The sequence below is a fragment of the Canis lupus genome, chromosome 26 (genome assembly GCF_011100685.1).
Source record: "Canis lupus familiaris isolate Mischka breed German Shepherd chromosome 26, alternate assembly UU_Cfam_GSD_1.0, whole genome shotgun sequence".
Lineage (NCBI taxonomy): Eukaryota > Metazoa > Chordata > Mammalia > Carnivora > Canidae > Canis > Canis lupus.
Window position 1 is genome coordinate 22932044 of NC_049247.1, and position 12894 is coordinate 22944937.

The window sequence follows — 12894 nt, forward strand, 5'->3', positions numbered from 1 at the left end:
CACCTGGCCGCCTCCCGCCCAGGGCCCCCGCCCCCCGCCCCGGGCTCCTTCCGGGTTGGCGGCGGCGGCGCGGGGGGCGGGGGGCGGGGGGCGCGGCGCGGGCCGGGCGAGGCCGGGAACGCGCGCCCCCGCCCCGCGCCCGCCTCCGCCCGCCCTCCCGCCGCCGCGCTGGGACCGGGGCTCCGGCGGCGGGGACGGCGGCGGGGACGGCGGCGCGGCGGGCTGGGGCGGCGAGGGCCGCGCGGAGGGCGGGCGCAGCATGGGCGGCCCGCGGGCCTGGGCGCTGCTCTGCCTCGGGCTCCTGCTCCCCGGGGGCGGCGCCGCGTGGAGCGTCGGGGGAGCCCCGTTCTCCGGACGCAGGTAAGGGCTGCCTCGCACCACCTCTGCGCGCTGCCAGCTCCGGGCGGGGGCTCCAGGCGCCCAGCACCCCCAGCACCCCCAGCACCCCAAACCTCCGTGCAAGCCAGGGACTGGAAGGGGCCTGGTGCCCCACCTCGGTGCCAGCGGGATGGATGGAGAAGGGACCCGGGCCGCCCCTCTGCTGGCGGAGGGTCCCGACTCCCTGTGTCCGGAGCCGGCGTGCCCCCAGAGCTCCCCCACGCCCACCCTTCACCCCAGAGCTCCAGAGGGGGCAGAAGAGGAACAAGGAGGGAGAAGCCGCCTCCTGGGACTTCCGTCGCCCTAGCTCCAGGGCCCCCTTCCCTTCGTGTCAGAAGAGCCCAGCATATCCCCTAGCTGACCCTTGGGGACCCTCCTCCCTTTTCCCTGCTCTAGAGCGGCTTTTTTTAGTACCTCGGCTATTTATTTCCCTTGGAGGAAGAAGACTGGGGTGGAATTTCACAGATCTGAGGGTCAGTGGCCACCCCAGGGACCTGGCATTTTGACCAGAGAGGGGAGAGAGCATTCTGTGTTCCTGCTGCCCTTTGTGGAGCTGAGAACATTCCCTCCGTGGGTGTTTGTGGAGCATCTCTCCCTAGTCAGGAGCCCCTTATTTGCAGTGCGGTTGTTAATCCTTCCAGGATTGAATAAGGTAGGGGGCACTGTCCCCATTTAGCAGATGAGCAAACTGAGGCCCCCTAATCCTGTAGGCTCACGGCCCTTAATAGAAGTGCTAGGATTGAATCTGTCTCTTTCTAGCCTTGATAACAGTGTTTGAACCTGTCCTGGCCCCTATCCTGGCTGCAGCCCCCACCCACCCGCCCCTGCTGGGGTCCCCTCTCAAAGGCCAGCCCTTGTCTGAGGCAGACAATACGGAGTAGCCAGGCCTCTTCAGGCCTTTTCATCCCATTCAAAGACCTTCCCTGGTCCCCACCCCCTAGGGCCTCAATTCTTTAATTCTTTTCAGGAATCCCCTTTCCCAGTGGTCAGGGGCCAGCATGCCCCTGCTGGGCTAGCAAGAGCAGGTGACATGGCTAGGGCTGGAGGGCAGAGGTGGCCAAGGCATCAGAGGCTAGAATTAGCAATTGTCTGAGACAGGGACAAGCAGGTGGCAGATATCACAGCCACCATCACCTACTGCATGCAGACCACAGCTGACCTGGGCCTCCAGAATCTTCCCAGCTGCCAAGGGAGGCATGCGTTTTGATGGTCCCCATTTCATGCTCAGAGGGAGGATATGACCTGCCCAGGGCATGAATGTGAACCCCCAGGATCCTAGGTGCTAAGATGACCAAGACCCTAAACTCAAATTCCCAGTGTCAGGCTCAGGAAGATGATTGAGAGGGCTTAAGGTCCAGACTGCCCTCCTGCCAGTCCAGGGCAGGGCCTCCCAGCCTGGGCTTCTCACCCCCCAGGGCTCCGTGGGTGGGAGGGAAGAGGATGGTGCCTCTGGCAGGTAGCTTGTCACTGGAGACTGTCGCCCCATCTATTCACAGAAGGCTCACGGTGGCCTGGCATCACAAAAGCCCTGTGTGGGCAATACCGTTGCTCCCATTTTACAGATAAGCCTGGGGCCCAGAGATGAAAAGTGGCACCTCAATCCAGGCCAGCCAGTTTCCCAACCCAGTGCCCTTGGCATCCTAGGAGAAGGTGTCAGCTTGTGGGTCTGGGAGAGGTTTACAACTTGTGGCTAGGAGTCAGAGGCTCCGGTCCTGGCTGTGGCACTCACTCAGTGTGTGACCTCAGGTAGGTCACTTCAGAGTCCTGGCTCTCAGTTTCCTCAGTGTTTCCCTCTTTCCTCCCCTTGGCCCCTGGCCCCTGGCCTGTTCTGAGGGTGGACAGTCCCCCATAGGAAGGATGAACAGTGGTTCCTGCTATCGCTGACATTAGGTGGAGGAAGGGACCCCTAGCCGGAGGAATCTGTGGTCCTCAGCTGCCAAGACCTCCCCTTGTGGCCACGTCCCAGCATTGTTGGAGACAGCATGGGGATGTCACACCCCATCAGCCCTCCCTCCACCCCCAGCCCAGCACCCCAGGCGCCCCTTGGCAGCCAAGGGATCAGAGGCAGAAAAGAGGCTTTGTGCCTGGGGAGGGGGAGGCCCGGGAAGGCGTCCAAGGGGCTGCCCCAGCTCCAGGAATGTGGCAAGACTTCGAGACCCCCGGAACCAGGGTGCCTGGGGGCTGTACAGAGCTGCCTTGGCTTGCCCCTGCCCTGTATGTCCCCCAGTCCCTGCTGGGGCTCCTTCCTGCCCCCCTGAGGTCCCTTCCCTCCTGAATCCCTGTTTCCTTGAACGACCCCATCTCGGCTCTGTGGCTCTGGAGTAGAAGCCGTCACCAGTGTCCTGGCCCAGGCCACTTCTCCCTGCAGGATGGGCTTCCTTTGGGCAAGTCCTGGAATCAAGGAGAATGGAGAATTCTATTCCCCAGCTGCTCTCTCAGGAGCTCAAATCCTAGCTCTCCACCCACTTGGGTGACCTGGCCAGGTGACTTTTTTTGGAGCCTCAGTGTCCCCCTCTGTAAAATGCAGACCCTGGCAGTCTCCATCCCAATCTCTTCCCTTCAAGGGAAGGACTGTGCACGGAAGGCACTGGGCTGGGGTCTCCCAGGGAAACCGCTGGACCACAGCTGTGGGGCGTAGGGTCCAAGTCACAGTCCAAGAACCATAGCAGTTAGTGCTGGGCTGTGCAGTGTGTGAAATCTCCTCTGGCAGAGGACATTCTGCTGTCCCCGTTTGCTGATGGGCAGAGTGAGGCACACAGAGGGTCAGGGCCTTGTCCACGGTGGCTGAGTTAGGAAGCAGTGGGGCCAGGACTGGAACTTCACCTCCAGAGTGGGGTTCTGGTGCTAATCACCCCACCCCCACCTTGTACAGCTCCTTTCTTTTCTCTTCTTTTCATAACGGCCCTTGGCCCCTGGCCCGCTTGGCTGCCTCCTGCAATTAGCCCCTATCACTGTTCCGGATCGCAGCCCTGGGCCCCGCAGAGACAAAGTCCCCTGGGCCTCCGTGGCAGGGGGTGGAGGACAAGTTGGGGGGGCCCTTGTGGGGGTGGCCGGTGCCAGGCTGAGCTGGTCTGGCCTGTTTTCTCTCCTCCAACAGCCTCTGGGGGCCCCGGGAGGTGCTGAGTGGGCACGAGTGGCAAGCCCAGAAGAGAAGGGCTGCCTCCTCCCAGCCCTAGCCCCAGCCCCAGCCCACGGGCTCAGCCTCACTGGGTTCTTGGGCAACTTATCACCGGCCGTGTCCCAGGAGCAAAGCCCCCAGACATGGCAGGATGTAGGCAGGCTTCCGAGGGCTGCACCCATCTCTGGGAACCTGGGTCCTGGCTCCTCTGCCCAGACCCACTGTCTGTTCTTGGTTATTCAGTCATTCAGCGAACATCCCTGAGCACCCTCAGGCTGAGCCCCATCGTGGTGTGGTCCCTGCTGGTGTCCTCCCTCCACATCTGCAGCAAAGGGAAGAGCTCAGGGCTGCTGAAGGGGACCTCTGGAGGTGCCCCACCCCTCCTGGGACCTTAGGACTGAGACCTAAAGGGCAAATAGGAGGTTGCTGCTGGAGCAGAGGGAAGGGCTTTTGTGGGCAGAGGGAATCTGAATACAAAGATCTGATTTGGGGGAGAGCCAGCACTTGAGGGGAGCACAGAAAGGTGGAAGAGGGGCAGCAGGAGTGTGCAGGAGAGCAGGATGCAGGATGGGCCGGGGTGGTCTTGGGCTCACAGCGCAATGGGAAGCCATGGTGGGCTGCAGACTCACAGCAGGCAGTGGCCACACCAGGTCTATGCTTTAGAAAGAGGTCCTGATGCCCCTGCTGAAAGTAGACACAGGGGCCAGGCCAAGTCTCTGCGGAAGAATTTGGGTTTCTCCTGGGAACAGCAGGCTGAGGTCTTCAAGGTCAGGGAGGGGTGGTTTATGGTTATGAATGACTCCTCACACCACAGGGGAGAGGCCAGGGGCTGACCTTGAACCTCACGTGGCCTGAGGATCCCCTCCTGGCTAGTTAGCCATCAGCTCTGTATCTCCTAAGCAGGGGATTCAAGCAAACTCTAGCTCGTGGGAAATAAACCAGGGAGCCGAGCATTGACCCACATGGGGGGCGATTTTAATTAAGGAAGGAGGTAAAGAGGGAGCAGGTCAGGCAACTGTGAGCAGTCATAGGCCTACCTCCACCCCCAATCCTGTCCAGGGTCTGGGCATGGAGGGAGGGCTGTGTGCACATGCATGTGTGAGGGCATGTGGCCCTGTGTCTGTAGACAGGACAGTCATTCTGTGGCTGTGTGTCCTGTTGGATTTGCCTTTGTCCGCTTGTGTGCTTTGAATGTGTATGTGTGTTTCCACGGGTCTGTGTGTGCGCACGGGCACGTGTATGTCCAGGGAATTGTGGGCACTCACAGCTATATGTGTGTGAGTGTGTCCGTGTGCATGTGCATCTGCATGCGTGCTCACCGGATTGATGTCTGCGCACACCTTTGCATGTGTGTGTGTGCGCATCTGTACACTGGCGTGGAGTCTTCGTTCCTGGCCCAGGGAAGCACCTCCAGCATCTGGAGCTTCTGCATGGCCTCTGCCCAGATTGCCCCCTCCCTCCCTCACTCCTTCATTCCCAGAGCCCTAGGGCCAGCCTGGGGGACATCACACAGGCTGCAGAGAGCCCCTAGCACCCCTCAGGAAGCCCCTGCCCCCCCCCCAAAAAAAAAAACTTGCACTCTGAGTTTTCTGCATTTTTCTGGAGAGGAGCCACACCAACATCACTTTCTCAAAGGGGCATATGTCCCTGCCCCCCCAACAAGCAAAACTCCCAAGTTCAAAAGCACAGATCCAGGGACCCAAAGGATCTAAAGGGTGGGGGCCTTTTGGAAATGTGCTTTTTTTTTTTTTTTAATTTTTAAAATCCCCACCTGCTCATTAGGAGAAAAATTGCCAGCCTGAGGTTAACAGTGCAAACTCTAGGGTCAGGTGGACCTGAATTCCAACCCCTGACTCTGTTGTTCATCCTGGGTGCCAGGAGCACATTCCAAACCCCAGAGCCTCAGTCTTCCCATCTGTAAAGTGGGGCTCATAATTGGTGTGTGAAAGGCCCTGGTCCTAGCTCCTGGTATGCAGGATAATGAAGGCTACTGTTAGTACAGGAGACAGAGCAGATGGAAAGCCCCTCCCCACCCCCAGGGGTGGCAGTTTGACGTGAGCGTGTGATTTTTCCTAACTTTAAGCACGTAGAGCTGTGTATGTGCATATATGCATAAAACAGTCTTTGGGTTTTCTTATTTTAATAGAAGTGCAGTCATGCTCCATCTGTTGGTCTGCACTTGCATTTTTCACTTAACCAGACACAGTGGTCTGCATGCAGAGAACTTGGGTTCTATCTTAGCATCTGGTTTTCCGTATCTAGTGGTCCTGTAGCCAGTTAGGCTGTTCCCAGTTTTGCGTGGTTCCCAACAGTGCGGCCACCAGCACCTGTCAGCTCTTCCATGGGGTGGCTGGCCCTGGGCTCTGTTGAGCTTCTGCAGGGTCATTGGTCTAACAGAGCCATCCCTTCTCCCCACTTTGTCTTTGGCCAGGCTGTTCCCTCTTCCTGGGCGGATTCCAGGGTGACAAAATGGTGAGGGGACGTCCCCAGGGTCCCACAGTGAGTTAGTTGGCAGGTCTCGGCCAAGGGCATTGTCCTATGGGTGGACCAGGGTGGGGGTGGGCCAGCAGCTGGGAGACCGGATTTCAGTGGTGGCAGACACCTCTGTGATGGCTGGGACATTCCAGGTGCTCAGCAGCCCTCAGCCTGCACAAGGTCACAGGCCCTGCATTTTTTGCCAGGGCCGGGAAAGGAGGAACTATTTCAGGTGACCCTTCTCAGCCTGAGCCCGCCACCCCTCCAGACTTTCCTTTGTGGCCTCGAGCTTGGGGTCAGCAGGTTCCCAGGTTGGGGCCTTCACAGGACCATGGACCGTGGCTCAGGAGATGGGGAGGAGACGGGAGATGAGGTCTCTGGGATGGAGACAGGGGCCAGGCTGGGCCATCCACATTCCTGAGTACAAATCCAGCTCTACCAGGCACCAGCTCCCGGATGTGAGCAGTTGTCACTTTACCCCTCTGTTAAATGTGGGAAGGTGCCTGCCTGGCTCACCAAGAAAGTGAATGTGAATACCCTTAGCATACAGTAGGTGCTCCATATATGCAATGCAATATGATTATTAATTGGCATTTGGAGAAGTCAGTCCTCCATGCTTGGGACATCTGGCTGCCCCACAGAGGGGACACAAGGATAAGTAGGACAGGGCCTCTCTTCTGTCATGCCAGGGGAGGGGGAGGGCAGGCATGAATCACCAGCTTCATTCAGTCTGACAGGTAGACAAAGCGCTGCTGGATCCTGGGCAGGGAACCATCATTCTGTTCAGGTAGGGTGGAGGCGGGAAAGGACAAGGGGAGAGGTGACAGCACTGTAAGACTTTGGAGGTCGGAGGTGCCAAGTGGGGAAGTGGGGGCAGGGTGCTCCAGGCAGTAGGCCCAGTGTGAGCAAAGGCCTGGAAGTGAGGGATCACAGCAGGTGTGAGCATAGAAGATGTAGGACTGAGGGTGAGGATGAGCAAGAGGAGGATAAGGCCAGGTTTGCATTTTAGGACACTCCTTGGGAGACGCAGAAGGACAAGATGGAGGGGCTGCTGCTGTTGTCTGGGCAGGTGGCAGGAGGCATTGAGACCTGGATGAGTCGGGGTTGGAGAGAAGTGATATTGAGAAAGGAGAAGTTGGGCAAAGGTGCCTTGCTCCCGTCTTGTCCCCTGAGCCCCCCTGTTCCCCAAGACCTCCCCAGAGCCCCCAGCACAGCTCCCTCCAGGGCTATAGATTCACTCCATAGCCACAGTAGCACAGAGACTCCCACTGGACCCAAAGGACTCTGAGAGCTCAGGGGTCTCCCTACCCACAGACCCAGGGCTCTGGGAGAGAACCCGGACCTCCTCACTCATCTTCCCAGGGTCCTGGGTGGGAGCCATGCCTGGCACCTGAGCTTCCTCACTGTGGATCTGTTTCAGGAACTGGTGCTCGTATGTGGTGACCCGTACCATCTCATGCCACGTGCAAAATGGCACCTATCTTCAGCGAGTGCTGCAGAACTGCCCCTGGCCCATGAGCTGCCCGGGCAGCAGGTAAGCGAGACCATGGTGGAACAGGAGCCGGTGGCATTCCAGGTGGAGGCACAGTGTGAGCAGAGGCCTGGTCCTGGCACTGCTTGGGGAGTACAGGGGAGTGCGGAAACCCGAGGGTGTGGAGCCAAGGAGACATCGGCCCTATGCCCAATCTCAGCACCTCCCTTTATGCTCCTGGGGCACCTGGAGGACTTCCTGAGGGAGGGAGTCCACCTTTTACCCACATACATTCACTCAGTGAGGCTGCACCTCTGGGGACAGGCCAGCTCATAGGGACGTCCCATCCAGTTGGTATCCCCCTACCTGGGGAGCTAGGAGGATTTGGAAGGGCCACATCCCAGAATACAGCAAGAGAGAGGCTCCAGAGGGGCCCAGAGGTGGCAAAGGACCCCTGGACTTTGTCCCCATGGACATCCAGGTTGGTGGGAAAGGCAGTAGAAGACTCTGTCTGAGTTCAGCTCCCTGGGCACTCTTTCAGCTACAGAACGGTGGTGAGACCCTCCTACAAGGTGATGTACAAGACAGTGACCGCGCGTGAGTGGAGGTGCTGCCCCGGGCACTCCGGGGTGAACTGTGAGGAAGGTAGGACTACCCTGAGGTGCGGGCCAGGGGCCCCTCCTCAGGTGTGTGGTGTGGGGGGAGACCGGTAAGCCTGCTAAGTCAGCAGGTGCTGTGCACACTGGGGCCCATGAGGGAGGCTCGGCTTGGACACAGCCGGGGCCTGCTGTCCCATAGGTGTTGACCACTGGCCTCTTGGGTGACTCTCAGGACCCCTGCAGAAATCTCAGACATGCTGTGTAGCTCATGTCTTGGGTCACACCACCCCAAGTCTCTCCTCCAAACTTGGGGAACACCCGTCTGGACATTTCCATTGGATGTGGTAACAGCACACCGGAGTGAAACTGGATTGGATCAACAGGGTTGGGATCATTGTATCCACCTTGCGGGTGAAAAAAACAGACTCAGAAAAGTGATGGGTAGAGAGTGCCTAAGGGGCAGTCAGGATTTGAACCACGGTCTGCCTGGCCTCCCCCAGGGCCTGAGGGATGGGTGCCCTGCATGTAGAGCATGCCCCAGGTGTGGCGGGGGCCTCTTACCCCAGCCCCCTCCTCTGCAGGCAGCCTCTCACGGCCAAGCGCCCAACACCTGTGGGGTGCAGAGGACACAGCCCAGAAGTCCCCATACCCTGGCCATCTGCTTGCCTGGGGAGCCCTCCCCTAAAGGCTCCTGCCTCCCTGCTAGGCAGTCTGGGTGGCTGCCACCCTCACTGCCTACATGAGGAAGACTTCCCCTGAATGGCCCTAAAGAGGGTAGACCAACCTAGAACCAACCCGAGAACCAGGCCTGTAGGCACCTCAGTGGAAAGGGCATTTCAGGGCCCCTGAAACAGCCCATTAACATGAGCTTCAGTCACAAGACATATTCTGATTCCAGAAACACAAACGTGTGAGACCTGGCCTCTGGATCAAGGGAACAAGAGGCTAACAGACATCACCATTCTTTGGTGCTCTGTGAAAAGATTTATATGCTTCACCTCCCTGGGACCCCCCACCTCCCAAGAGTTCTGGTCTGCCAGCCAGCGAGGTGGAGCCCCATGCCCACAGAGTCACACAGGGGCAGGGGCAGGGCTCACCACAAAGTGGGGCAGGTTAGGGAGTGGCAGGTTTCCCTGTGGGGTTGGGCAGTCCCCAGTTCTGGTGGGGTGGCCAGAGGGGCAGGGGAGAGGCAGCCACCAGGCCAGTGTGGAAGGGTGGAAGCCAAGGGGAACCAGGAATGAGACCCTCCCCTCCCTGCTGGAAGAAAGTGGGAAAGGCGGAAGGGCCCAGGGGCCAGGAGGAAAGCCAGCCGGGAAGGGCTGCTGCCAAAGAGGCCACAGAGGAGCTGGTGTGTGGGGGTAAGTCCCCAGAGTGTGGGGGCCACTGGGGCCCAGTGGGCCCAAGCCCAGGCAGGGCCTGCCCAGACAAAGGCCACTCTGTCCCTGGCTTCCCTCTCAAGGGTAGACCTTCCCAGGTCTGTGGGGCCATCGTGGAGTCAGGGAGGGTGGGGGGTCCATGGGGCAGAGCCAGCGTGCCCTTGAGTCCTGCAGCTGGTGGCCGGGCATCCAGAAGCCAGGGTCAGGGCTGAGGGCTCTGCCAATGGCGAGGCAGGGGTGCTAAGTCACTGCCTACATCTGCCATTGCCCTTTGCAGGCCTCCAGGTCCCCCTGGGTCCCAGCACCCAGGGATTCGTGGGCCAGGCCAGCTCTGCTATAGACCAGCTGTGTGGCCTTGGGCTCTTGCATTGTGCAAGGGCACCGGGCTGGGGCGTGGGGAGGCTGCCGTGCAGGTGGCCCCTGTCCTGTGCCTACTCAGAGGGAGGGGCACCCTCTCTAAAGAGCACCAGGCTGCCGTGTGCTCTGGTGGAGTCTGGGGCTCCCCCACACTAAGTCTCTGGTGTTCTCACCCGTAAAACCTCCCAGGATGTTTTGAGAATGAAGCTGATAGTAAAGACCCTGCAGGTGGCATGACTGCCCGGGGTGATGATTGATGGGATGACAGGAGGGGCCTTTTCCCAAACCCCTGCAGTCAGAGCTGAGTAAAGGGATGCCCGGGGCCTGGATAATCTGGGATACTGCTCCGCTAGGGCCCTGGGAGTGCGGGTGGGGGAGCATGGGGACTGCAGCCCTATCCTGGCCCTGCCCTTCCTCTGACAGCTGGGTTGAGGCTGAGCTCCCCCAGCTGTTTCCCCTGTCGGTGACTGACCTCATAGTCTGCCGGTGACTGACCTCATAGTCTGCCGAGCACTGTGACATGGACCTAGGGCAACAGAGCTGTGTCACCAGAGCAGCCCGCGTGGCCTTAAGGAGGGGAGGGAGGACCCACTGTTCCAGAATCCAGATCTAGATCAGCTATGCTTTGCTGTGTGATCTGGGGCAAGTCACTCCACCTCTCTGAATCTTGACTCTATCTGGAAGTCACCTGGGATTAAAAAGTGCCCACTTTGTACTTTATTATGAGCATCAGAGATTCATGTCTTGAACCTAATGGATGCTCTCCCCTTCGGCCCTGATGCTGGGGATTCTGTAAGGCCTCCTTGGGACTGTCCTGCCTCTGACCTCTGAAACTTCTGTCCTCTGCTCAGCAAACAGGTCTCCCCAGGCTTCCCCACCCCCATTCCCAGGGCCCTCGTCTCCAGATTCTTCATTCATAGCTCTTAGCTGTGCTTTCCCATCCTCAGAATGGGAATGTTCATTCTGTGATGATGACAGAGGATGTTCTCTGATGTTTATGATAACATGCGAGGAAAAGACTGGAATAGGCCCCATTTGACAGGTGGGAAAATGAAGGCTCAGAAAGGCCAGTGGACTGACCTAGAGTCACTCAGCACTGGAGAGCCAGGATTGGGACAAGCCTGGCCAAGCTTCTGTTAGTGCCTCCAGGTCTTGGGAGGTGGGGCTAAACGGCGGGGAGGGAGCCTGGCTGAGGTCTCATCTGGCTGCCCACTCTCACTGGAAGACGTTTGAGGAAGGGCCAAGGCCAGAATGTTCTAAATCTGCTGGCCCTGAGCCCCTGGTGGGCCCTGCTGAGTACAGGGCTGCTGTGGCCTCAGGTGATCCTGCCTCTGGGGAGGGCCCCTGCAGACAGATCTTTTACCCATCAGCCCCATTGTCGGGATGATGTAAGTGAGGCTCAGAAAGGGTGTAGGTGTCATCCAAGGTCACACAGCCAGTAAGCTTTGTCACTGGGATTCTCAGAGCCAGGACTCTGACCTGAGGTCCGCAGCCTCCGCCCACCCGAGACCCTCCCCAGGAACAATGACCAGGGAAGGAAAGCGTCCACCATCTGCCAGGCCCAGCACCATGACTCATTCTCAGCGGTGTCCTGCTATCATATCATGGCGGAAGGTACAGATGTCAACACTGAGGCTGGGAGAGAGAAATGCCTCGCTCGGGTCGCATCCAGATTCAAAGTCCAGCAGTGTGACCCCAGGCCAGGAGTCTTCCTCTGCAGCAGCACCAGCCGGGGACTTCCAGAGGGGAGCATTCAGACAACTGGGGCACCGTGAAACTGGCAAAAGCCAATCTCAGCCCCAAGCCATCCCAGCTAGAAAGATAGAGGAGCTCCCTCACTCTCCCATGGGATCTCCTGGAGTTAGGAGACCTCTGTTTGCCCCTCAGTGTCCCCACTGTCCTTAGCACACATGTCCCTTCCCCATCTGTGGACTCACACAGCCTTTGTCTTCTGCAACACAACGAGAGAGGGAAGAAGTTTGCCCAAGGTCACACAGCAAAAAGCTTAAGAACAGATGGGAGATTGCGGCCCAGGCCTTTCCTGGGCCCCGTACCTCCCCACCATCCAGGACCAGGCCCCTCCTGCCCATACCTCTCCAGGCCTAAGTAGATGCCAGTTACAGGGCCAAGTTTGTGCTTTACTCTGAGGATTCTGGATCCTGTGGCCTCAGTGCTGCATGAATCTGCCAGAGTCTACCACCCATCTGCTCCACTGCTGTCTAGAAGACCTGGCGGCCCCATCTCCTGACTCCCCATCAATCCATCCTCCGCTCCCAGCCAGTGGCTCCCCTTTCCACCTTCCTGGCCGCCCCGGTGATGTGCTCCAGCCTCACCCCCCTTCCATTTTAGCCCTGACCCACACTGGCCTCTCCCACCCCACAGACTGGGCAGCAGCTGTCCCCTCTGCCTGCAACCTTCTTGGAGCTGCCCCCTGGCTATGATGGCCTCCACCCTGCCGTCACTATTCATGTCTTTCCAGTACCTGACATACACAGGAATGTGGGTACACAGGAAATGAATAGGAACCTCATTTTGCCCTGAAGAGAAGGCCAGGCCAGACACAGACTGAGGCTTCCCAGAGGCCAGCTGGAAGGTTCTTGGAGCTCCCTGCCACACCCCTGACCCATCCTTGGTTCAAGCCAACAGCAGCAAATATTTACATTTGCAAAGTAAATTGCCAGGAAGACACCTGGCCCAGGACTAAGGAAGCAGCATCCCTGTGGCTGTGGTCACTGGACCCAGCAGACCTGGGCGTGGCTTGTGAATGAGGAAGCCCCTCCCCTGGTGCCTGTCCTGGGAGAGAAGTCAGACATGAAGCCCAGGGACACTCTCAACTTCTCATATCTGCCTTCCCAGCAGAGCATGGGGTTTGGATCCCCACCTCCCCACCTCTCTGTGTGGACAAGCAGGCTCTCCTTTCTGGGCCTCATGTTCTCATGAGGACCCAATGTGAAGGGGCTTCTTAGCTTAAACTTGGTACTGGACAGAGGGAAAGGGAGCTGCTTGTGGGGGCACAAGGCTCAAAACTCTCCGTGATGCTGTCCTTGTGCAGATCAAGACAGGGAGTGATGGAGTAATGAGAGCTTTCAGGGGGAGCTTTGGTGGGTACCTTGATCTGTC

The 12894-nt window shown here is 58.8% G+C and overlaps 1 protein-coding gene across 11 annotated transcripts in view; it reads left to right on the top strand.

Moving 5' to 3' along the window:
- Positions 1-236: 236 nt before the first annotated feature.
- The window catches only part of EMID1 (EMI domain containing 1), a 51320-nt gene continuing 38662 nt past the window's right edge, over positions 237-12894 (top strand). For 10 of the 11 annotated variants that reach the window (XR_005379357.1, XR_005379361.1, XR_005379358.1 and 7 more), the window contains exons 1-3: positions 260-360; positions 7392-7505; positions 7984-8087. Coding sequence is in view for 6 of the 11 variants with exons in the window: in XM_038575555.1 (XP_038431483.1) it covers positions 260-360; positions 7392-7505; positions 7984-8087 (319 nt within the window). In the remaining 5 variants the exon portion in view is untranslated. Of the gene's footprint in view, positions 361-7391; positions 7506-7983; positions 8088-12894 lie in introns of all 11 variants that reach the window. The other variant, XM_038575553.1, reaches the window with a different exon arrangement.